We start from the raw sequence: 25,687 nt of genomic DNA on the forward strand, positions 1-25,687 counted from the left end.
GAACTGATCTCTGCCATCGGGAAAGCAGTTGTAATTCTGAGTGATCTCCAGCCCTCACCTGGAGATTGGACACATTTTACCTCAGAAGAGCAAACTGTTTAGAATGTTAGAGGCAAAAGCCAATCAAGTCGCATATGCAAACGACCTCTGTGTTCTGAGGCAAAGGCCAATGAGGCTGCATATGCAAATAACCTCTGTGTTCTGACAGGCTGGGGGGAGGAGAGGAAAAGCAAAATGTTTAGAATGTTGGAGGCAGGACTCAGGCAAAGCAGCCAGTGGATAGGGAGACCCTCTGAATGACAGATCAGAGAGCGAACTGATTTTGGAGCGTGTGGAATGTTCTAGAGAAGTGCCACCACCATTCGGCTTTTATTTATAAGGGAGATGGGTTGGACCCAGTGACTTTTTTCTGCTGTCAGCTGTTTTCGTCTGATGGAAAAGGTGCAGCTGCATCCAAATGTCTTTGCAAACATCAGTCTGTACATGGAGGCAGAAACGCAGCAACTGGCTTCGGAACTTCATGACTAGTTGGAGCTTCATGACTTCCCAGAATCTTTCAGTCCACAGAGAAGGAGCTGACAGAGCTCCATGGGCCAGGAATAAGGCGCATTCATACCCTGAATGGACAGACCTGTTAGTCATGACATCTGAATGCAATCTTGGTCAGAAGTTTCTTGTTTAATGAGTTGTTAGATCAGATGTATGCAATACAATCTGTTTTCAAGTTAATAATTTTTAAAAAGCAACCAGGAAAAATTATGGCCATAGTAGTGGGGAAATATTGTGAGTAAGCTGTAGAGTTTTGAATAAAAATTGCTGTTTGTAAAAGATACTGGAGTCCTTGGTGTCCTAACTTATGTTCCACACACACATCCCCCCATAATGGAGCATTTGAAAGTGGAGGGGGATGCAGAACATGAGGTGGGAGTGGAGGTAAAAAGTAAGCTTGCGGGTGTTGTGAGGGAACTGAAGAGAAATGTCATGGGCCAGGGGCATGGGTTCAAATCCCACCACCGTGACTATGTCACGGGCAGCAGCTAGAAAGGTTCTCTATTAGCTGCCATCACTCTGGTATGGGTCTCCTTGGGGAGCACCCACCCTACCTCTTTATGCTTTCCCAGTAGGGTTCCCTTGTAAGTGACCAAATGAGGCGTGAGGACCCAGGCAGAGTAACAAACTATTTTTATTAAAGAGATTTAACTGTGATGTAATGTAGGAAAGAATGAGCACAGTAAAGGGAGGTAAATCAGCAAAATAAGAAATGCTAAAACATCTGACTATACTGTCCCAGCCTTCTCCAGGTACTTGGTCTCAGATTGACTAACCCCTCTTGGATGAGGGATCCTTCCTTCTACACCAGCCTCACCAGCTCTGCTTCCTGGGCAAGGCCTTTTATTTCTTCTTCCCAGGCACCACCCTCTACTCTTCTGGAGTAAGTTTTCCCTCCAAATCCCGTTAGTCAATCACAGGGCCCAACGGGTGACTTGGGAAATGCAGGCCCAGTAGTTACTCTAATACAGGCTTCCCTGGAGCCACTAGGCCTCCCTAGATCCTGTAGGCCGCACTACTGTAGGCCTAGGATCATGACAAGAGGCCAGGAAGAAAGCATACAGAAAGTGGAGACCATGACAAGAACATAGTTGCAGAAATGGATATTCCACCTGCAGCTGGTGAAGGATATTTTTCATTTATACCCTGCCTTTTCCCCCAGTGGGGACCCAAAGCAGCTTACATTGCTCTCCTTTCCTCCATTTTATCCTCAGAACCAACTAGGGTTGCAAGGTTCAGTCGTCTCCCTGGTGGGGGGAATAGGGGGTATTCCAGGAGGGGGTGTGGCCAACCCCAGCACAATGACATCACTCTGCATGATGTGATCACACCCCCGCTTTCCCCCTATCATTTAAAGGGAAAAGGCTGGGGGGAAGCGAGGGCCAAGCGCTCCTGCCTTGCAAGAGGCAAAATTGCCTCTTGCAAGGCAGGATCCTACGCCCCCCCGCTCAGGAAGATCAGGCATGCTGGCCCAGTCCTTAGGAAGATTAGGCATGCTGGCCAAGCACTTAAAGGGGTCTCCAAGCAGAAATTGGGCCCGCGGGGCCCAGTCCTCACCAGGTGCGAGCACTTAAAGGGGCCCCCTTAAGTACTTGCAGCTGGTGGACCCCGTGGGCCTGATCTCCAAGTGGCAATGCCACTTGAAATTTAGGCACGCTGCAATTATCTGCTGGAAACCCCCCCCCCCCAAAGCAGATAAACCCTCAGGAAGTCTGGCGGCCCAAGAACACCCCTGGAGGAAGTCTGGTAGCCCTGTGAGGAAGGTTAAGCCAAGAGGTTGTGACTGGCCCAATGTCACCCAGTGAGCTTCTGTGGAAGAGCAGGGATTCGAACCTGGGTCTTTTAGCTCCTAGTCTGACAGTCCTAACCACTACACCACACTAGCTTTGGATGTCATCAAGAGGTGCTTGACACTAGGTTCATTGGTGTATTTTGTTTTCATATTCTTTATATTTTAGCACTTCTGCATTTATTGTTGTAAAAATATTTGCACTTCCTTAAGTCAGGCTTGGCAGTCAGGGTTGCTAGCTCTGGGTTGGGAAATTCCTGGAGATTTTGGGGGTGGAACCTGGGGAGGGCCAGATTTGAGGAGGGGAGGGACTTCAGCGGGGTCCACCTTCCAAATCAGCCATTTTCCCTTGGGGAAGTGATCTCTGTAGTCTGGAGATCAGATGAAATTCTGGGAGATCTCCAGGCCTCACCTGGAGACTGGCACCCCTACACTCAATGCTTTAGGTCAGCTGAAGGAGGGCAGTGTAATCTCTTTACTTTCAGTTCAGACGGCGTGGGGGGGGGGCAGAAAACTTCCAATGCATCCCAGCTCACTCACAAAAAGGCTACATATAAGTAATTATGTCCAACTCCCGCTCAGTTGCATGACTCAGCTGCTGATATGGGCCCTTAATTCATAGGTCTGCACCTTCGGACAAAAGGAGACTTTCAGACAGACAATATAATCCGGAAGAGGAACGGTTCCCAAAAGGTTTCTGGTCTGTCATTTCAGACAGAACCGTTTTAGAACCCATTCCCTACCGGAATATATTTGTAATTTCACACACAAACGCTTCTGTCCCGTTTAGGAAACAGGGCTGAAGCGTTTTACCTGTCAACCGCTTCCAAGTAGTCTTCAGTTTCCTCTCCCGGTTCTGATGCGCTTTTCCCCACCGTTTTTCACCCACGCAGGCATTCTCTGGGGGGTTTTGGGGGGAACATTTGCTTTATAGCGCTATAACGCAACAGCATTATAGGAACCCCATTGGAATGCCTAGAGTGTTGTGTTATAGCGCTATAGCGCTCTAAAGCAAACGTTAAAAAAAAAGCCAGAGATCGCCCACACGAGCGAAAAACGGTGGGAAAAAGCGGTGCAGTCTGAAATGGCAAACCGCTTCAGATCCAGCTCTTTACCGGAAGGGGAAAGCCATGTGTGAAATGGCTGCCCTATAACGGTTTACTCCAGGACGGATCTAAAATGGCTTCAACCCGGCTTCAAAAGGGTAGTGTGAAATTCCTCTTTGTCTTAAGCAAGCCCGGCTTCAACCCAGCTTCAAAAGGGTAATGTGAAATTCCTCTTTGTCTTAAGCAAGCCTACACATAAGAAGTAGATGGTTATTATCATAGCCTAGAAGTTTGAAAGGCCAGGAGGGGAGGAAGTTCCTCGGCCTGTTGTTAAACAGGAACAAAGCCCCAAACCGATTTGTCTTAACCTTCCCTGCACAGACGCTGGTTTTAGGTGAGTTTGCATGTGCAGTTTTGATGAGCACGGAGTTTACAGCGTTTTTTATTTTTTAATTAAAGGGTATTTCACCGCACTGCAGCCAAGGAAAAGGGGGGAAAGAACCAGTTAGGAACAGAGAGGTCATTTAGAAAAGATGAAAGCGAGAGAATGAATGCAAAATATTTAGACACATCCACAGAATACAATGACGATGCAATCCTGAACCCACTCCGGAGTAAATACCATTGAGTATAGTTGGGCTTACTTGTGAGTAAGCCTTTCCAAACATGCACTGCGCAAACTGCAAGAATGTAATCCCGGTTTGTTGAAGTTTCGCTCCTGCTACAACTGGTCCGTTTTCTCTCTTGACTGTCTGGTCTCGGTTTATCAGCTTTGCAATTTCCGCGCGCCCATACCGATTAGAGACCGCGGCCGCTTTCCGAGACTGCAAGTTGTCAAAGTCTAAAGTGATAAAGCGAAGGGGGGTTGTGACGTCCTGCTATCATGCAGACCAGAGGCTATTTCGTCCAGCCACTTCCAGATTAGGGTCGTAAAGACAAATCCCGCGCAGGCGGTTCATAACTGTTTGCATGGTAGCCTTTCTACACGCGATTCAACAGGAAGGAGTCGCTCAATCGCCGGCACGCTCGGAAGGGATTGCGGCGCTCTTCCCCCCAGTTTCGTACACAAAAGTCTGAGACGGAAGGCCTGCTGCTCCCAGGGCCGCTTGCCGGGCGTGCTTGTCCCTCCGCCGCTGTCCCACCTCCTTCCCCAAAGGGAGCCGGGGGAGGAGGAAAGAGGGAGGTGCCCCGCACCGTCGGAAAAAGTTTGTGGTTGGTCGAGAGCGCAAGAAGAGGAGGGCGGCCGGGACAGCAAATACCATGGAGATGGGTCCTTGCAAGCGCCGGGGAAACTCGGCGGAGAGACGTCCTCCCTTCGGGGACTAGAGAGTGCAGGTTCCAAAGTTTATCGCCGGGAGGAGGAAAAGAGGCGCAGATGGAGTGGGTAGCCCTGGAGAAGCGGGGCAAAAACTGACCCGGGACGACCCAAGAAGGAAAACCGTTTAAAGATCCCTTCTGCCTTGGCAAGAGGGGGATCCTCCCCCTGTATCGTTTCCCCCAAGCATTAGGGAGGAGAGCTGACGCAGGGTCAGGAGGAGTCGGGAAGGGCCAACTGGATCTCTGTGTCATTTTGCTTTGCGGGATCCACCTTGCCTCCAAATGGGGGTCAGGGCGTTGGCAACCTGCCGCAGCCCCTCCCTGCGATCCTGAGAAAGGAGGGCAAAGATCCCCGCCCGGATCGCTCTCCCTGCCACCCTCCCGAGCCATGGCATGGTCGGGTTGTGGCCCCAAGTGCATCCCGCCCTGGACTCCTCGTTACCGTTACCTGGACCTGCTCTTTGCCTTGATGGGCACGGCGGCGTTCCTGGTAGACCTGGCTGCGGATGTGTGGGTGGCCGCCAGCTACCTGCAGGCCGGGCATTGCTACTGGGGCGGCCTGGTGCTGGGCCTGTTGGGCCTCTCCTCGTTGACCACGCAGCTCTTCAGCTGGGCCTGGTACCGGGGCGACGCGAAAGAGCTGCGCCGGGACCAGGTCACGGACCAGACCCTGCTTACACTACACTTCCTGCAGCTCGGCTACCTGTACAGGTAGGGGAAGTTCTCACCCAGCAAGCAATGGATCTCTTTTGCTCCTACTCCCTTCCTTACTCAAGAGGAAGCTGTTTTAATTAGGGCTTTTGTTTTAAACAGAGGGACTGTAAAGAATGCTGTAATGTCTGTTTCGAAAGGTGTCCAAAGGTGTCTGGCAATGTAGACACAGCCATAGAAGAAATACTAAATGGTTATATTAAAAACCACAGGGAAGTGCATTTTTGCCTCTCTGCTAAGGAGAAGTTTTTAGGCTGCTCTTTAGGAGAAGGGGCCCAGCTGAGCCTTCCTTGGGGAGAGAGGCTTATCATCAGGGGGCTACCAGCAAAAAGGCCCCAAATTTTAAGACTAAGGCCCCGGTCACATGGGCCAGATATCGTGAGGGGGAAGCGTGGCTGTTTGCCCTGGAGCGAACTACTGCGCGGCCGCCAGATCAAACGTTCCGCCGACATCCAGTGGTTTGGGGGGAGGTGCCGATCATACGTCAATCCTGCGGTGCGGCAAAGAAGCGGCGCGGCGGGGTGTTTTTTTTAAAAAAAACCCAAAGTGTGCGCATGCGCCGTTGGGTGCTTGTGCGCATTCCGTGGAGACTTGGGGGGGGGAACCCCTTTTCTCGAGGGGACATGGACGGGCGCTGGATGCCACGAGCTACCACCGGAAACGTGATCAGACGCCCGCCCTTGCCCCGCGGTTTCTGGAAACTAGTACCTCGGAGGTACTAGGTTTTTACGGCGCATCTTCGGCGGGAAGCCTCAGGTGCGCCACGGGAGCTCTACGCTTCCCAGATGTTGCGGTTTGATCACGCCCAGAAAATCCGCCTATCTTCCGTCTCTGTAGCGTGGCGAATGCTCCGTGTGACCGCAGCCTTAGTTTGTTCTCTAGGAATGAAGCCCTCCATCTTGGCCCGGTAAGGGTTTTTCCTCAGTTACCAGAAATCTTGTTTTTAATGGTTTCAGAGGGTAGCCATGTCAGTCCGCAGCAGGGTAGCTCGATTCAAGCCCAGGAGCACCTTAGAGACCAACAAGAGTTCCAGGGTGGGAGCTTTCGAGAGTCAGAGCTCCATTTGTCAGATTACCTCAGAAGGTCATACTTCCCAAAATCTTGCTGGTCTCTGAGCTGCTGCGGGGCTCGAATTGGATTGTTTTTAGTGTGACTCAGTCAAAGGTTTTTTAAAAAGACTTATACTTGAGTTTTTAAGTAGCCAGTGCAACAAGTATCTACAAGCTCAGGACGCCAGATGGGGAAAAGGGATGGGGAAAGTGAGCTCCCTTTGATGCCTATCCAGGCATGTGGAGGATGGAGTGTCTCTGGCTCAGACAGGTGTTGTAATAGTAAAACTGATGCTTTTACTTGTACGGCAGCTCCTGCAGGTTAATAGAGTCAGTCTGGCCGCTCTAATAGCACTTGCGTAATAATTCTCTTCCTGATATCTTTGGTTCATTCATCACCTCTTTCAAAGGTCCCACTAGCAGGGACGTTTAGAGGTTGCTGAGACAGCAAAATTAAACCTCCATGTTCAGAGGCAGTATATCACTGACTATTAAATGTATACATTCCGGTTAGGCTGTTTTCATGCTGTGATCCTCAGGCATGGGATCTGTTTCACTTCACTGTGGGAGAGGGAAGTGGGAAGGATGCTGAATTAAATAGATCTGTATTCCCCCCCCCCCAATAACTCATTATATTTGTTGCTCTTCTGTCCTTCAAGTCACAGCTGACTTATGGCGACCCCGTAGTTTTCAAGGCAAGAGATGTTCAGAGGTGGTTTGCCATTGCCTGCCTCTTTATCACAACCCTGGTGTTCCTTGGAGGTCTTCCATCCAAATACTAGCCAGGGCAGACCCTACTTAATTTCTGATCCAATGAGATAGGGCCACTCATTATATATGTGCTTGCAAAGAATTACTTGCTGAAGGCCTGTAGCATATACAGACTGCATCCAAGCAATTTGCCTCTGGCTGGGTATAGACTTCCAGTTTTATAAAATGTGGTCACATCCAAGCTCAGTTACCTACAGGCAGAGGAGGCTCAGGCAAGATCTCATTCATCCCCCACTTTCCTCCCTTAGGACAAAAAGGTTTCTGGCCACACCCAGGCTTAATTACCTGGAAAAAGAGGAGGAGCAGAACTTCAGCCCTGCCCAAGATGTTCCCCACCTTTCTCCCCTGCTAGCTCTACTACCCAGCGTATCCTCACCGGAGACCCACCCCAAAATTATCCGTTGTGTAGAAAAGATTTTCAGAGATTAACTGTGTTGCTACCCATGTTGCAGGTGTCTCCATGCCCTGAAGGTAGGTTTTCAGGTGTGCCGGAAGGAAGCTCCAACGGAGGCCGAGCGGGGCTATGCTGTTTTCCTCTCCCACGACATCAGCTTGCTGCGCCTGTTCGAGACCTTCCTGGAAAGTGCCCCACAGCTCACCCTAGGGCTCTACATTATCCTACACACGAGTAAGGCTGAGACGTTTCAGAGTGAGTGACTGGGGCTTTCCTACTACTGCGCCTGGCATTCAGGGTCCAGAAGCAGGTTTTCCAGGGATTTTGACTGCATTTGCTATAGTGTTGGATATTCCACTAAGATTATGGCGTAACTAGGGTTTGTTTGTTTTTTTAAATCTGTACAGTGGGGATCTGATTGGCTGAGCAGATTTTTAAAAACACTGCTTTGGCGGCGGCCGCTACCATACCACAAGGATCTTCGCTGCATGACTGAAGATATGCAAGGGAACATTCTAAAGCATTACGTTCATTTTGAGAGGCTTCTTGTTAAACAGAGAGCTTCTGCCTGAAATGTTAAAGACTGTTATGTGTAACCTCAGTCCTTGACATTTTGCAATTGCCTCTGCCTCTTCTGGCAGCCATTTTGTTGTTGCGCCCACCACCCTGTGTCAGTTTTAAAGGTGCCTGCAGGCTGAAAAATGTCAGGGAGTCAAGCCTGGCTCAGTATGAAGAAAATGAAATCCTTTTTCTGTTATTTATTTGGAGGGCTAGGCAGAATGCTAGAAGAACCAGGATGTGAAGGGAATGGCAGACTGTTTTTTGTAGGTGTAAAGGGCTTCTTAGAGAGGCTTCAAAGAAAGGAAAATAAGAAAGGTGAGCCATTGCCAGGAATCCAGGTGCAAACTGTGCACAGATTTATGCCGGTGCCCTAAAACATTTGCACAGGCTGCTCCTGTGTAGACTTGTTAGTTATTCTGAGTCCTCATGTGCATCATTTCCTAATAAAACCCAAAATAATCAGTGTTTGGGCTGTAGACATTTTTTAGATTATTAATCCACACTTCTGTTCTCCATAATTTTAAATTGTATCGCTTCAGTTATGCAAACAGACTTCCTTATACTGGCTCTTTTCTTCTCTTGCTCTGAATATTGGCACAGTTTGGCTCTTTCATTATAAAAGGCCGCCGCCGCCTTCTGTGCGACAGCAGACCATTTGCAACTGGATTGGCTCATCCACACAAAAGATTCGCTGTGAAATCTTTGTGCAGAAAAAAAACGGGCTGGAAACCTTCCCAGCTATGGTGTGAAAGCAAATGCTGGGAACAATATTTAATAAATATTCCTTGGCTGCACATAGATGCTGTTTTTGGCCTCATCTAAATCTGTGGGGGGAAATGAACTGGTACAGTCTTCAGGTGGAGCAGGGACCATTCCCTTTTTGTGTGTTTTCTGTCCATGTAAAAGCTTTCTGCAAATTAAAACAAACAACCATATCACACAGATTGGTTCTAGCCTAGCCTTTCATGTTCTGTGCTATGTTTTCACATAGAAACCATGATTAATGTTGGGGAACTTGTAAAGGCTCCAACCCATTGCAGCCTGAAATGGTACATTCCATTGGCCCACCTTATTGTTTGGCCAGCATATTACTACTTCAGTTCTGCAGCAGTGGACCAGGTCTCTATAAGTCCAGAGAACACCTAGCAATTCTGGTTTCTGAGATTGCCCCCTAGGCATCATTTTCCAAGCCTATCCTTCCCATAAAGACTAACAACTCACTGGGTTTTTTTTTTTAAAAAAAAAATCCATTATTTATTTATTTATTATTTGTAATCCACCTTTCTCACAAAGGCCTACCTTTCCTGAGTACATGAAACCTGTGATTCTCATGATAGTGAATTTTGCACCATTAACAACTCTTGTCTTGTGAAGCTTATCATCCATTGTCTCAGGGCTGCCCTCTCCCTTGGTCTCATTACAGCGCTTGGGATTTGCACCTCTTTCGTCTGCATCGCCTGGACTCTCTTGGATTACCACCAGTCCCTGCGCATCTTCCTACGGGACAAGCACAAGCTGGGCATCCTTTCCTCAGCTGTGTACTTCCTGTGGAACTTTCTGTTAGTATGCCCCCGCATCCTGTCCTTGGCTCTCTTCACTGTCCTCTTCCCCAGCTACATCTTCCTGCACTTCCTGGGCGTCTGGGCGGCCATGTTCCTCTGGGTGACACTGCAGGGCACAGACTTTATGGAGCACGCCAGCTATGAGTGGCTTTATCGGGCGGTAGTGGCCGTTGTTCTCTACTTCTGCTGGTTCAACGTGGCTGAGGGGAAGACGCGCTTCCGCAGTGCCATTTACTACACGTTCCTAATGCTGGACAGTGCCCTTCTCACCTGCTTTTGGGTCTGGCACAACCTTCCCTTGAGCTGGGACTCCCCTGTGCTGTATGCACTCCTTGCTGCCCTGCCCTGCAACGGCGTTGGAATCCTCCTGCGATGCATCTACTATCGAAGTTTTCACCCCACACTGCAAACCGCGTCCCTGGCCAGCTACGATGAAGTAGACACCAGAGGGCTAGCAGGCGATGATGCGGCTGTTTCCCAGCCAGAGGTGGTCACAGGCCCCATCAACCAACGGACATACAAACTCTCTCAAAGCCTCTTTGCCAGCCTCTCACAGGACATACGGGGTCAACAAAATGGGGCATTTGGGAACGTCAGCCTTTGAGCCAAGCTGCACGCAGTTGCCCCCCGAGACACTAGCTTGAACCACATTGGTAAACCATTCTTTGCTCCTCTGGAGCCGGGTGTTAAAAGCTGTCCCCAAGAATATGCTGCATAAACTAATCCTGAACAAAAATTCCTAGAATAAGATCCCTCTAGGGAGAAGTTTGTAACCATAGACCAGTTGGTCCCCATCACAGCCCTGAGAACATTTGCCGTGAATTTCATACCAGTGAGTCTCCTGTCCTTTGTATCTCCTCCTCGCTGCTAGATTGATTTGGCCTTGGCGAAGGCAATCCTGACCTGTGTATCCAGTACCGTGGGAACAAAGGAGAGAGGAGCCTTTAGAGGTGCCCTAGCAGTTCACTGGGACCCAGCAGGTGTTCTCAGGACTGTCACTTTCCTTCAGAGGCAAGCTCAGTCTACTCCCAGGGCATCAAAAACAATCTTGAGTAACCTACTTGGGCCTTTAAAGAGGCCAAGATTGTGCAAGATAGTGTTAGCTGCTGCTTGATGAGAGGCCCAGTTTAAACACGGCACTGGTACCCATGTTACCCCATGTGCGAAAATTGTGAAATGTGCCATGCTCAACAGAGAGAATAAGCCTGCTCTCTGGCATGGTTTTGGTATTTTCATATGACATTTGAGAGACTAATTGAGAAATGAGCAAGAGGGTGGCGATAAGAATGACAAAAAAATGCCCAATTTAAACTATGCTGGTGGGAGGGGAGAACCTGCCTGCATGTTGTTGCATGCAGCCAATGTATTTGAGCCACTGTGCATATGTTGTTTAGTGTGCCAGCACATTACCTGCCTAGACTAGGAATCTCTGGCACTCTGGCATTGCATGTGTAATGGCTTGATGTCCCAGTTTAAGTAAAACACTTGAATGATGCAGTATCACTCAGTTGTGGCCAGTCATTTGTCCCTGAAAAACATTCCTGGATTCTACATGTATTGGATCCTTGTTAAAGTTTCACAGGCTTCTTTCAGCCTCCCCTTCCCTCCTTCAGCATCCTTCATTGTCCCATTTAACACTTTTAACCTTAAGCTAGGCCAGTGGGCCCACCCCCGCTGCCTATAGCCTTTTCCACAGACAGTCTCACAACTTCCCATGGTCTGAGTAGTCATCCTGTTTGTGTGTGGGGGAGGTTGCCATGTGGTTAATTTAACTTCGTTTTAATTTAAAAAGTTGTTTACAAGACCGGGATGGGGGCTCAAAGGCCAAACTGGGTGTTATATGGAAGTTCTGGGGTGGGGGGTGGCTACTTAACCCTTTCCCCTTAGGCTTTTTACACACTCAGTTCCTCCCCCCCCTCACAGCTGCTTTTCCACCTGGGGGAGGGGGAAGCCACACCATTCTTTGGTTCCTGGTTGAACCCTCCCCTCAGGTTACTTGTCTTTTTTTTAAAGTCAACTGATTGTTACATGTTGAACCACTTTCTGTTTTCCTGTCAGTGGAGAATGTTAACTTATTGGCCCCTTCGTGAAGAGGTTTAGACAAAAATAAAAGCGTTTCTAGTATAGTTGGAAGTCTCTTACTTCATCAGCACTGACAGAAGATGTCTGAAGACACTTTCAGGGGATGCCATGGCTCTGTGGCAGAGCATCAGCTTGGCTTGCAGAAGGATCCTTCAATCAGAAATACCAAAGCAACCTTGAAGAATATAAACAGAATCTGTTTATAGTGGTATTATATAAACTAACATGCAAACTACAAAGTGTGTTATTTGATTAAAATACATCAAAATACAAGCGGGAAATAAACCCTACTAAAATACAATCTTAAAGGGACTGAGCCAATACTCTTAAGCTAGAAGAACATTCTCTGCAACAGTTGGGAGACAAGTCCCTTGGAGCATGAAGATGTCAAGGTTTGTAATACGTGACAGGCCTGTTTTGAATCAATCTCAAGCTGCTAGTGGGACTTCCTTGTAGTTTAATGTAAGGCTTGTGGGACTTCCAGTAGTTTCCAAGAATTCACAAGCACATGGCGGCAAGTGTCCTGTAGTGACTAGCTTGAGATAGCCACCTGTGAAGCCTTATGAAGACTTAACAGCCTGATAAAGATATCAATTCGAAACAGGCCTGTTGTGTATTACAAACCTTGACATCTTCATGTTCCAAGGGACTTGTCTTCAGCTGCTGCAGAGAATGTTTCTTGTTCTTTTAGCCTAAGAGGATTGTTTACTGGCTTGGCCCCTTTAAGATTGTATTTCAGCAGGGTTGATTTCCCGCTTGTATTTTGTGTGTCTTTTAATGTAATAATGCACTGTGCAGTTTGCATGTTAGTTTATATAATACCACTATAAATATTTTTGTAAAAAACGTTGTTTACATTATTCAAGGTTGCTTTTGTCCTTTTGGGCTGATTATATTGTTGGCAACCTCCTCCTTGCTTGTTTGCTTTTCGATGTGAAGGTTCAGTCCTTGGCATCTCTAGCTGAAAGGCCCAGGCAGGAGGGAACGTGAGAGACTTCCACCTGGGAAAGCCACTGCCAGTCGGACTGGACAACACTGAGATTGAAGGCCCAATGATCTGATAAGGCAGCTTCATGTGTACCTTTCTCTTGAACTCCTTGGAGGAAGGGTGAGGCTGAAATATACACATCAATGGTTCTAATGTGACCCATGAGGCAGGGTTATGCCTTTGAACCTCTGGGCACCTGTGGCATTCTGACACAGGGTGGGGTGGGGGTGGGGGGGCGCCTGCAGAATGGCTGCTATGGGAGCCCAAGACAAAACACAGAGGGAGCCCAAATGCAGGGGACAAGTGGAGTAATTAGAAACAAATACTGGGAAAGAGAAGTGAGAGAACAAAATCAACACTGGTGGCGGCGGCTGCCAAAACATTAATTTGCACAACCAATCAAATCTTCAGTGACCAATCAGAAGCCCTGCCAGCAAGAAGCCCCACTTGGCTACACCCACTTTCCAAAACCACTTGGTGGGCACCATGTTGGGGACCCCTGCCGTAAAGTGTCCATCCAGCTTGCATGCAGGGAAAATTCATACTGAGATTGCTTCAGGGCTGAATTTTCAGGGGGGAAAAATGGAAAAGAACACTTTTTTTATAGAAAATAAAAGACTTTAATTTTTTTCCAGTTCACAGGACACTTCCCATTACATAAAACATGATGTTCAAGGAGTCTTCAGCCATTAATGCCCTCCTGTCAAAATTGCAAGCGCAGCAGACGCCAGATCTGCCTGAAACTAGGTGTCTGTGGGACCCTGAGGGAGAATCGGTGTTTTCAGTAGACACCACAGTACACACATGGATCTCTGTGGCACCCACTGACTCTTACTTGGTGGGAGGGGGGCAGTGGGAGAGAGTTAGTATTCACATTGTAATGAAAACAAACCCAAGCTGGACAGCTGCTTGTCAAAGGAAACTGTCCGCTTCTGCGTCACAGTGGGACCAGTTCAAGCTTGAACGCTATACAGAGAAATCAGCAGAAAAGAACTGAGAACGAGAAGGCAACGAAAAATAAGTTCCAAATTCTTTATGAAGTCCCAAGAGAAACGCAGCCAGAGAGTTTAGTGACATGAGAACCAGGACAGCTTTTATTAACGTGGAAAAGTGTAACTGTCGCCCAAGAAAAATCAGTTAATTGACATCAAGGGGGGGGGGGAGGAGACACTGTATAAATATTGGTATCTGGTGCAAAAATAAGCTCCGCGCACAGCCAAAAGAGGTTTGCTGCAGTACGGATGGGCTTCTGAAAGGTTCTCCTGAGTCAAACCAAAATGCAGAGTGTTGCCTTCTGCTTTCCCTGGCTGCTTGGCACCTCCGTCCGTGAGGCCTACCAATAGCACTCTGTTTAAAGGTGGAATAAGTAACTCGGAAATTCGAAGGCTGCCTGCAACTCCCTTTACGCAGCTGCTCACTCTTGTAGGAGTTTGGGCGGAAGGTTAAGGCACAGAGTTGATTCCCAAAGCCCACACCGACTCATGGCCCTGCTATGAATCTCAAGAGCAACCAGTCAGGCTACAAATCCTGCCTGCCTTCACAGCAAAAATGCACAAAAGTAGAGAATTCCAGAACAGAGTCTGCTTGTACGCTACAGCAGAGATCCAGGGCTTCCTTTGCTTTGGGGGTGGGGGTGGGGGGGGGAAGATGCACTTTTATTCAGTTCAGGACCTGCTATGTTACCTTCAGCTGACTTTGAAGAGATGCTGGCTGCCTAAAACTGGATGAGAACAAGGCAATCCTGTTGCAAGAAGGCAGAGAGACTTTTTTCAGGTTGCTTACATCCCTGCCCAGGATCAACTGTCTCTAGGTTATACTTGGGTGGACCCAAATATCCTCCATGGAGCCTTCTTTCAGTCTGACAAAACTTCCTCCAAGTTAAATGGCTCTTTCTCCAGTGGAAAAGCCTCTCAAGTTGGAGGAAGGCTTCAAACGTTGCTCAATGGAGTGACAGGATGGGGGGGAGGGGCAGGATCCACCCCACTGTGCTTCTGAAAGGAACAGGACCAGCACGCTGGCTGCCTTGCCTAGTCGGAAACAGCACAGTCTCTGTCCCAAAGCAAAGGGGTTCTTGTTCTGACTCCCTGCTGTGTCTTGCTTTACTGAGTTTGCAGGCCAGCGACCATCAGCAGGCAGGAGAGCATGGAAGCAGATCAGTGACAGGGGCATCTTTCTCAGGCGCTGAATTCATCTGCCCCTGTTAGAACCTGCAGTTGATGCACATACAGGCTCCCCCGTGCAAATCAGAAGACCTCCCCCCGTTGGCACATTTGGGATTTTCAGTTCGGCCGGTGAAAGTGTGCATCCCTACTTCTTTACCAAGGAACCAGCTTTTGATCTTACAATTTCTTATCCCGGATCTGAGATGTGTCCTCTGAGACGACAAGCCTCTGGCTCCCATTCTGTCCAGCCCCCCCTCCCCCCCCAAAAAACATGACTGGACGTTAATGAGGACACTGCAGAGGACAACTGAACTGGACTCTTGCTAGGGTCAGAAGGCAGGTGGCTGTGTGAAGGGAAAGCGGGTACTTTCCCAACTGGATTCCTGTGCCTCATACAGCTGCAGTAATGCCAAAGAAAATAACAATAAAAGGGGGCTTTCCTTCTGCTCTATGCATACAGCAAGGGTGATGGAAAGAGGGATGAAATCAGGACATCCAAAATGTGATTATGTACCAGGCATTTCCTCTTCCGTTGCTCAGGAAGTTCCCATCAACCGCATTCTGTCCCACCAGAGCACTCTGAGATTGGTAGTCAAATAGGTGTTCGCTGGAGAAAGACGCTCAGAAGGATCTGGATGTGGCCTCACAGCCACACCGTCATGGTGTTGATCACTGAGGGGAACCAGCCATATTGTCATCCGCCCCAGGCAGACTGGCATGGAGGAGCAGCTCTTTCCGCCCACCTCCCGCCTCTTCTCCCAGCACACAGAAGTAGTTGTGTGACCTTCTGGTGAACATCTATGTACTGCTGCTGTTCTAAGCTTTGGCAAGAAAGGAAAGTTTCGGAACCTTTTTTTTCCTATACAAAAATAAACATCTGTTCAACTTCCTTTTTGTTTCGGAAAGCTAGAGAGGAGCCGGGAGGTGATGGAAGTTACTCTACAAAAGTTTTCATTTCTTTTATCATAATACCACAAAAAGGCCGCACAGTGAGTTAGGTCTTTGCTGCTGGAGATTCCCCGCCCAGGATGCTCCCTGTTCAGTCTCAAATTCCCTTCACCCAAAACAGAGGATGATTAAAGCTCCTGAAACTATGCACCAAGGTGACCGAGGCTTACCGGGTAGAACTCTCGCCACACTGCTGGCGGCTGACTGGGGGAAAGCAACGGGGTGGCGCCTCCTACTGTACACTTCCACTAGCTAGATTTCTTCTTGATGAAACAAAAAAGAGAGTCAAGTCCCCAAGCAGGCTCTTGGTAAGCCGAGCGGGGCTGTTTGGGGGAGCTGCACGCCAAAGTTGCTGTTGCTGGGCTCTTCACAGAAAGTCCAGTTCGAGGGCCTGGTGAAGGGACACCAGGTCGGCGTGGTTCGTGATCCTCCAGAAAGGCATGTTGTGCTGCAAAGAGAGACACAGCGTGGTTAACCAAACGGGCCGAGCACAGCAAGGCTACAAGTTTCTACTCTGTAGCCACAGCTTCAGTGCAAGGAGCCAGGAAGGTGTGGGAGAGAAGGCTCATGGGCTGCCACTTGATGAATGACATCTTAGCTGGTTAACCAGGCAAGCTTTCGTTCATCCATTGAATCGACAAACATTTTCATAGGGATAAAAATGGTGAATCTGATGAGGGGAGAAGCATTCTTTGCATCCCTATGTCACAGGTTCAGGCTCCTGTCACCAGAAGAGGCACGTCTCTTCTAGAACGCACCACAGATCTGTATGGGAACTGGAGGGAAAGTGGCATGGGTACAGCCCAGTCTCATCAGATCTTGGAAGCTAAGCAGGATCCATACTTGGATGGGAGACCCCTGGCGGGGGCTCTGCATAAGAAGGCGGGGTGGCAAACCACTTATGCATCTTCCTTGCTTTGAAAGCCCCTTGCTGGGATCACCATAAGCAACTTGACAGCACTTATGGACAAAAATATATTAAAGAATTAGCTGCTTCATGATTAAAGGCCCTTCTTAAAAATCAAACCGAGTTTTAACCAGCGAATGCAATCGACAAACCCAGGGCTTGCCAATCTTACTCAGAGCTACTTCTGGGTAATGAGAAATATCCCCCTGGCATGTGATTCTGTTCTGTTCTATAAACCAGAAGAACACTAGACACAATGCTATCGGCTAAGCAGCACACAGGGGAAAAAATCCTATGTAATAAAAGCCTGAAACGCAAAAGTCAAGAGAAGATCTTTTCACAATTTTCCTGGATCTTTTAAGGAATGTACACGAGCTACTCAACAGCTCATGAGCTACCTGTTGGAGACTGGGCAAAATAGCCAGATATATTTTTATATATTTATTTTTATTCTCAGTATGAGCACCTGCCTTGTGCAGTTGCTGACAAAATGACCGGCTGCCTGAAGAATGCTGCAAACAGGTCTTTGCTGCTGGAGATTCCCCGCCCAGGCTTAACCGAGGCAGCAATTGTCTACGAACCATCAGAAGACTTACACGGTCCCTCTAAACAGTTCTCCACTTTAGAGGCTGACGAGGCCATCCTAAGCAGAGTTGTATCCTTCTAAGCCTACTGAAGTCAATGGGCTTGGAAGGGTGCAACTCTGGAGAGGATGGTGCTGCGAGCTGTTTAGGGGCACACCCCATGCTGAGAAATCAATATGCACCAAGAATATGTAGACAGAAACCCAGTAAGTGTAATTGATTGCTGTGCTGTCTCAGACACTCAGTAGGAGCCTGCGGGATGAGAGGCCGGCAGCGGCAGCAAGAGAAGCAAAGCAGCTGGGGTGTATCAAGAGGCCACGGCCCAGCAGCAGAACACCTGCTTTGCAAAAAGACGGGCCTTGGTTCAATCGCTGGCATCTCTAGTTTAAAGATCACAGTCAGCTGGTGCTGGGAAAGGCCCTTTTGCCCTTTTGAGACTCCCCCTGAGGTAGTCAGCAACACTGACCAGGGTTCAGTCAGGCAGTTTCCTTAGGTTCAAATTCCTCAAGACGGGGGGCAACAAGAAAAGATCCAGCCCACAGTTACCTGCTTGGCTGCCATCTCTTCATCACGCCCGTCTCCGATCACCACGTACGTCACCTTCTTCCCAAATCGAGAGACGATCCTTTCGAAACAGCTCTCTTTACCTGTCAGGAAACAACCCACACCCCTTTTGTGATTATTTCTATTCGTTTTGTTAAGACATTTTTATGCCGTCTTTCCACCTGATCAGTGTCCCTGAGGCGACAAACATTAAAAACATTTGAAGAAGTAAAAACAACATTTAAAATGATTTAAAAATTCCGTAAAAACACACAAACAAACAACACAAGAATCAGGGAGGAGGACTGATAACTGTTATTGGGGTATGCCAAATGAAACAAAAAAGTTTTCACCCACTAGTGGAAGACACAATAGAGGGAGACAGATTAATGTCCCTGGGCAGGGAGTTCCAAAGTTTTGGTTCCATAACCAAGAAAGCCCTTGCTCCAGCTGCCACCCATCTAGCCTCAGATGGTGAGAACAACCAAAGCAAGGCCCCCAAAGGTGACTGGAGTGAATGGGTAAGGAGCGTTACAGATGTCAATGATGCTGGGTCTAACTGCAGCAGCAGGTGTCTGACCCAAATGCAAGCCAGCTTCCAAGATTAAACCAAGTACATCACTCACACACTTTGGAAACAATATTTTGCAATCATAAGGGTTACAAAGAATAGTTGACTGGATCCTCAAACTGTCAACGAATCCTCCTGTCTCCAACCTGTACCGTCTGATGTTATGAAATCTTTCTTTGATCTCCCTCTCTACACCAGAAGGTGTTGTACTCTCTTACACCACACAAGCCAAGAACCCCCAAGACACAAGCAAACTTACCTATTTTTGTTGCACTATAAATATTTTCAATCGGAAACACTTCGCCTAATCCGTACAACAGGACCTTGGCCAGAGCTGGTACTAGCTGGGTGGTGGTTATTAGAACATTCACACAGTTCTTCCTAGAGGGGAACAGGAGACAGCAAGTCACACAAAAGGCGTTCCAATACATCCCCCGCCACACAGTTCTACAAAGAAAGTGCCATCAACAAACCAACTTCAGATCCTGGCTCGATGGGCTCTAACTAACCACAGTTAGTGGAGCAGCCTGCACTCAGTCACACTAACCACGGTTTGCTTAAGCCATGGTTTTGCCCGATATCTGAATCAAGCCACAGAAAGAGAGAGCATGGCTTGGCCGGCCATTCCAGTCTGTCAAAACTGGTGATAGGAAGTTACTAATCAGTTGCAGAGCCCAGCCCATACAACACTGACAGTGCAGCACAAATCTGCAAAAACCAACAGTGGCTCTGACACAGATTCTTATGGGATGTGGCTTCCTTTGGGTAGCTGGGTACTCAGATAAGGTTTCTCCACTCAGACACAGCAGCAGTCTGAGGAATACACAGTGCTATACATGAACCACATTTCCCCCCCCCCCCCAAGTGCTCTATGACGTCTCTTACAACAGATGGACCAAGCCGGGTATTATTCCCATTTGTATGGTGAGAGGTCCGCGCAGTAGGCACCCACTGCCATACCTGGACTGAATGAGAAGTAGGGACTTCAGTGCTGTTCCCAGCCAGTTATCTGTTAACACTTCTATGTCTTCCCGTAGTCTCTGCAATGCTTCCTTCTTCTCTGGGCTGAGGAGGGCTATTAAAATGAAGATGGATAGACAAGGCAACAAGTTATCCTGTTGGAATGCTGGGAGCACGGACCCAACTCTGCAATTTTTAGCAGCCACATCACAGCAGAATGGTGTAAATGCCATCATTTGGCATCCTCCATACCTCAGTGAGGGACATGGGACAGGGCATTTTGGGGACAGCCCCCAACTTGTGGAACTCCCTGCCCCAAGAAATCAACCTTGCCCTCTCACTGTTGCTCTTCTAGAAGCTGGTGAAATCTTTGTTTTTAATTCCACAACACCTTCGATGGTTTCGTTCCTTAACCTTTGGGTTTCAGTATTTTTAAATTTTATTCTAGATCCAGAGGAGTTAGCCATGTCAGTCTGTTGCTGTAAAATAGTAAAAAGCTCAGTAACACCTTTAAGACTAACAAACGTTATTGTAGCATAGGCTTTTGAGAAACACAGCTCTCTTTGTCTCATCTGACGAAGAGAACTGTTTTTCTCGAAAGCTTATGCCACAATAAGGTTTGTTAGCCTTAAAGGTGCTGCTGGGCTTTTGACTATTTTATTGCATTGTTTTTAATTATTTTGTGTATTATCTTATTTGATTTTATGCAGCATTGGCACTATGGTGGGTTTTAACCATCTGAGGTTTATAAATCTTGCATCGCTGTTTTACAAACCTGCTGTTCTACGTGTTGTTTTTTTATGATCTCTTAATTTAGGTGGGTCCATAAGAAAGCTGGGATACCCACTTTCCAAGAATAAACTTTAAAGACTGGAAATAACAGGGTCCGGTGAGCGGCCTGGGTGTAGCAGATGCTGCAGCAGCGCTACAGACAATTACAAAGTATCTCAAGTCATTTTTATATATATTTTATATTTTTTAATTTTTTTCTTATAAATTATTCACCATTATATTAATTGTCACATAAACATTATCACAGAGAAAGAATCATATATCCAAAATTTTAGTATCGAGTATTTTTATATAACAAAAGATATTGCACAACCCTTTATTAATAACAGGAGGACTGGTATTAATAAAGGGGTTGTGCAATATCTTTTGTTATATAAAAAGACGATACTAAAATTTTGGATATATGATTCTTTCTATGCAATAATGTTTATGTGACAATTAATATAATGGTGAATAATTTATAAGAAAAAGTTTAAAAAATATTAAAACGAATAAATATATAACAATTACTTAAGATACTTTGTAATTGTCTGTAGCATGGTATTTGCTGACTTTTGGTATTTCCGACTTACCGTGGGTCCTATTTTGTTTTTGTGCAGTGCTGCAGTGAGCAGCCGTGGGCATCCGCAGCAATTCGGATGTAACAACAGGGTGCACACAGAGGAAAAGTTCTTTTAAAAAGAGGGGAATGACATCATAATAATGTAGCCCCCCCCCCCCAGACAACCTCTCCCGATTTTTGTCAGCTGGTCTTTCAGCGCTATCAAATTCGGTTTATGTGGCATTTCACAAGGGTACCAGGACGCCAGCCAAGTCTTTAAAGGCAGAGAGCCAGTAAGTGGGAAGAGGGCTGGGCTAGAATCAGGGTGACCTGCAGTGTAATCCTAAACAGAATTACACCTTTCTGAGCACACTGACTTCAGTGGGCAGTCTGGGGTCAATGCCTTTGCCCCCACACTTGCCTCAGGGGACTGCAAGACCCCTTAGACACACCACACCAGCAAGCCCCGATGCTGGGGAAGTCATCTGTCAGGTTGCAGCAGGGTGTGGCCTTGACAGAGTTGACTTGGGAGCAATGATCACTCTAATTTTTCCCCCTACTGAGTGGAGCACATCCTGAGCAGAATATAACTGCTGTCATCTTAAAATGGGCCATGGGCAGTGCAAGACCCTGCGCAGCTCCAGACTGCTGCTGAGTGGGGCTTCCTGTGTTAATAAGCTCACGTGCACAGATTAGAAGGAACACTGCTTGGGAGTCAGCTGGCATGAAGGAACCCGGCTGGCTCACAGTGGCGAGCTCAGCAGCAGAAGCCAACCCACCCGAGTTCCTACTAAAGATGACCTTGCCACTGGGAGCCGGGAGAGCTCTGGTAAAAGGGCAGGGAAAGCAGGTAGCACTGACGTTCTTAGAGGAGACTGGGTGGGACAGCCAGCCCTTTAAATATATCCAGGGGGAAGAGCCGGTGAGCTCACCAACTCAAAAAAAGGATCTATCTGTCTGCCTGTCACTGCTCATATGGCTATCACCTTAAGCAGAAATTAGAACCAAAAAAATTATTTAAAAAGACCTTACTCAGTAAAGACAAGGATCCATTGGCCCAGGGCCTGTCATTCCCCAGGACTGCATCGTGGATGGAGGACTGGCTGAACCTGGGGTTGGTCTTGTGCTGGGGGAGCGTTTAAAAGGTGTGCTCCATAGCAGCCAGGAAGGAAGAGCCAGACCCAATCCATTTCCCCGCAGGTGGGAAGAAGTAATTGGCAGAGCAGAGTGGGTGGGAATCACATGAAGAGAAGCCCCCCTCCTCCCTGTATTCTGAGGCTCTATCCTGGGACACTTGCCCAACAAAAGCAACCCTGGAAAGCTAGACAGCCCTGGACTCAGACCTGACCCCAGTGAAACCTGACATGGGCTTAGGATGGTGTATCTGCATTTGGGATGGCACTGCTGAGTTCCAAACACATGAAGCTTGCTGGGTGACTTTGGGCCACTCTGTCTAGCCTACCTCACAGGATTGCTGTGAGGATAACATAAGGAAGGAAAGACCATTGGTCACTGCCTTTTCCACTCCCTGGAGGCAGGGCAAGATTAAAAAGAAAAATTAATGGAGTGATTTCTGCTTTCCCTTTGCAGAAGCGGTTGACCTATACTGGTTCTATCGCCCTGAGCACTGATAATGACAGAAGAGTTTCCATGTAGGAATGGACACCCTGGCTTCGCACTCACTGCCTCAGCCTGCTGCCAGGGCATACGTGTGGCTTGCACTCACCTCCCACGTTGTTTTTGTATTTGTCGTAGACCTCACGCACTTTCCGATAGCGGAAAGCCAGTTTCCTCATCCAATCTACTCCGCCCTGGACGCCCACCGAACCATGGTTGCCGTTGCTTCCTGCACCACTGAAGCCATCCGTGGCAAAATTATAGTTACTGTGGCAAAAGACACACACACACGCACATTTTGGGTTACAAAAAGAGAGGCTTGAGGTACCTTATGGTGACACAAGTGTTCAGAGAATAGAGCCCCCCCCCGTTTCTGATTACAGCAATACATTTTTAAGCCTTTTTGTATTATAAACTTACAAAATTACCATCAATAGCACTAATAAACAATACACAAATTCATTCAACTACACCCAAACAAGTCGTCTTCTTGCTTACATAGTCCTCCTTTTTCCTTTCTGCCCGATCAGACTAGTGGTCCATCTAGTCCAGCGTCCTGTCTCACACAGTGGACACTGTCAGTTCCTCTGGAGGAACAACAATAGGGTATAGAGGATGATGCCATCCCCTTATGATGCCTCTTGGCACTGGGATTCAGAGGGTGGCTGCCCCTGACTATAGAGGGTCCCCTTAGTCACCATGGTTAGTAGCTACTGATAAGACCTACCCTCCTGGGTTCCCAATCCAAAAACTTCAGAAAACTCAGTATTTTCATGATTGTAGTGATACATTTTATTACTTTGACCTGCGGACATCTTTAAGCTCTTTGCATGAATGAGACACACCTTTGAACTCACATGCCTTAACAACAGGGCAAGACCATTCACGAAAGGGCATGCCTGCCTGTAAACATACACTGTGGTCACGCAACTTTTTCTCCTGCTTACCAAGGGCTACAGAACATGAAGGAGCTGAAGGAAACAGGTGGCCCAAAACTCTAGGAGGAAAGTTGCCAAGAGTTTCATTTCTCCCCTGAGTAAGAAAGACCACTTTGACTCACAAGAAGAATTTGGGGGATTAACCAACTGCTCATTGGCCAGCTTTGGCTCTTGTGCCTAACATCAAATTACCTCTTTTCCGAACAAAAACGAAACCTCCAAGTTAGAATGTTCACAGAAATACGAGCAGCATGTGCGTTTGCTAATAGGGGCGTTTGTGGAAGGCCCTTTTAAAATACATTGATTCAACTGCGCTGCTCACTCATCGCACATGGGACAAAATGAAGTACACAGAATCAAAAAGTTTCACCTTAAATCCTGCCCATTGTCATCGGATGCAACGTCTTCCACGTGGACTTGGTCGCATTCCTGTAAGAGAGCACACGAAGCGAAGGATTGTCAGTGAATCTGTTTTCTGGGCTCTGGAAGGCACAGGCAGCCAGGGGACAGGGATGTGGTACAAATCGGCACAAAGATCAGCTGCTTCAGTTTCAGTTCATACTGATTCCCTGTAACATTTGCTTTGCTCTTCAAGGCCAAGAAACGTCAATATGGTGCCCATCATCCACTACGATGGTTTAAGTTGAGAATGCAGAAGGCAATATGTACCTCTAAATCGTTGAAAAATAGATGTGTATCAGCCACTTCAAAAATCATTTCCTCCATAGTCAAACCAGAGCCGATCACTAGAGTTGGATCCTAGAACAGAGAACAAGGCAATGGCTTTATGCATTGTAGTCAATGTTTCCAATATAAAAGGAGAGACTCTTAAAGAGCCTGGGAGCTATTCTATACCAAAGTAGCTGGCACAAAATCAAGGAATTCTCTGCCAACGTGTCTGTCTGTATCTGAAGAAGTGAGCAGTGACTCATGACAGCTCATCCCCTGCCACAAATTTTGTTAGTCTCTAAGGCGCTACTGGACTCTTGCTCTTTTCTACTGTCTGTATCATGAGAGATATTCTACTCCGATTGCAGAGAGAATGCTGTGATTGCAATTTCCTGATTTATTTGACAAAGTTATGACTAGAGTTCTATCAAATCCCCTGAAATGTGCATATACTCACAGGAATGAAGAAATGGTTTATTAGTGCCACAGACCAGCACAATAATACATACAACACCAAACACAGCAGTTAGGCAATATGCACTTAAAATACTGCCAGGGAGAAAACAAAAGAAGCATTCAAGAATAAAAGTTTTCCCTGATACCTCCATGCAAGATACGGTATATGAGTTTTCAACAGAAACAAATGAGAAACTCCACCACAAAAACAAACAACGCTCACCATACCTTCCCATATTTCTGGGCATACGATCCAGTAAGGAGAGAATGAAATATTATGATGGTTTCATCCAAGTCCCAAAGGAACACTCTCTGTGGAAGGAATTACAAAGGGAGGTTAAATATGGGGATTTGTCAGCAGCCAAAAACACCTTCTTGTTTTGGCAACAGAATCTGAGACTTCTTACAGAAGAGTTTTAATTCTAGGGGTTTGCGTCTGTCTGTCTTGTTCAGGTGTGACGACACTGCACTGAAAAACAGGTTGCTTACCTGTAACTGGTGATCTTCGAGTGGTCATCTGTGCATTCACACCCATGGGATCTAGTGCGCATGCGCTGGATCGATCGGTGCTGTAGCAAGCTCTTTTAACGGATTTTCGCACCCAGACCTTGGGCATGCACAGGAACCCCACCACGCATGCCCAGAGGGGTGGGCGCGGACATCCCGCCAGTTCCTTCAAACCGCTGCAAATCAACCCCTATTGAAAATGTAGAAGCTGACAGCAGCGGGGAAGGCGGGCGGGTGGTGTGAATGCACAGATGACCACTCGAAGATCATCAGTTACAGGTAAGCAACCTGTTTATCTTCGACGTGGTCTCTGTGCTTCACACCCATGGGAGATTAGCGAGCAGTGGCCTACCTGGAAACATCCCGTCAGTTCCTTCAAGCCGCCGCAAATCAACCCCTATTGAAAATGTAAAAGCTGACAGCAGCGGGGAAGGCGGGCGGGTGGTGTGAATGCACAGATGACCACTCGAAGATCATCAGTTACAGGTAAGCAACCTGTTTATCTTCAACGTGGTCTCTGTGCTTTACACCCATGGGAGATTAGCGAGCAGTGGCCTACCTGGAAGAGGGTGCTGGCAGGTCCTTACTGCGTAGCCGAAGACAGAATGAGACGTCTCATGTTGGTATTGGTGTTCTTACGGACGTCTAGGGCATAGTGCCTGATGAAGGTGTT

The 25,687-nt window shown here is 47.5% G+C and overlaps 2 protein-coding genes across 3 annotated transcripts in view; one reads left to right on the forward strand and one right to left on the reverse strand.

The window, feature by feature from the left end:
• Nucleotides 1-4,796: 4,796 nt before the first annotated feature.
• XKR8 (X-linked Kx blood group related 8) lies at nucleotides 4,797-11,825 on the forward strand. The gene is made up of 3 exons (XM_015418647.1): nucleotides 4,797-5,412; nucleotides 7,685-7,881; nucleotides 9,611-11,825. The coding sequence occupies exons 1-3, from the start codon at nucleotides 5,090-5,092 to the stop codon at nucleotides 10,351-10,353; spliced, it is 1,263 nt and encodes a 420-aa protein (XP_015274133.1). The 5' UTR covers nucleotides 4,797-5,089; the 3' UTR covers nucleotides 10,354-11,825.
• Nucleotides 11,826-13,503: 1,678 nt separating this feature from the next.
• The window catches only part of EYA3 (EYA transcriptional coactivator and phosphatase 3), a 74,569-nt gene continuing 62,385 nt past the window's right edge, over nucleotides 13,504-25,687 (reverse strand). For both annotated transcript variants that reach the window (XM_015418646.1, XM_015418645.1), the window contains 8 exons: nucleotides 24,736-24,819; nucleotides 24,052-24,141; nucleotides 23,753-23,811; nucleotides 22,554-22,711; nucleotides 19,495-19,609; nucleotides 18,794-18,915; nucleotides 17,967-18,067; nucleotides 13,504-16,377 (listed from right to left, as the gene is read on the reverse strand). In XM_015418646.1, the coding sequence (XP_015274132.1) occupies nucleotides 16,297-16,377; nucleotides 17,967-18,067; nucleotides 18,794-18,915; nucleotides 19,495-19,609; nucleotides 22,554-22,711; nucleotides 23,753-23,811; nucleotides 24,052-24,141; nucleotides 24,736-24,819 (810 nt within the window). In that variant the 3' untranslated portion in view covers nucleotides 13,504-16,296. The remainder of the gene's footprint in view (nucleotides 16,378-17,966; nucleotides 18,068-18,793; nucleotides 18,916-19,494; nucleotides 19,610-22,553; nucleotides 22,712-23,752; nucleotides 23,812-24,051; nucleotides 24,142-24,735; nucleotides 24,820-25,687) is intronic.

This window comes from Gekko japonicus, unplaced genomic scaffold (assembly GCF_001447785.1).
Source record: "Gekko japonicus isolate JY-2015 unplaced genomic scaffold, Gekko_japonicus_V1.1 scaffold524, whole genome shotgun sequence".
Taxonomy (NCBI): Eukaryota; Metazoa; Chordata; class Lepidosauria; order Squamata; family Gekkonidae; genus Gekko; species Gekko japonicus.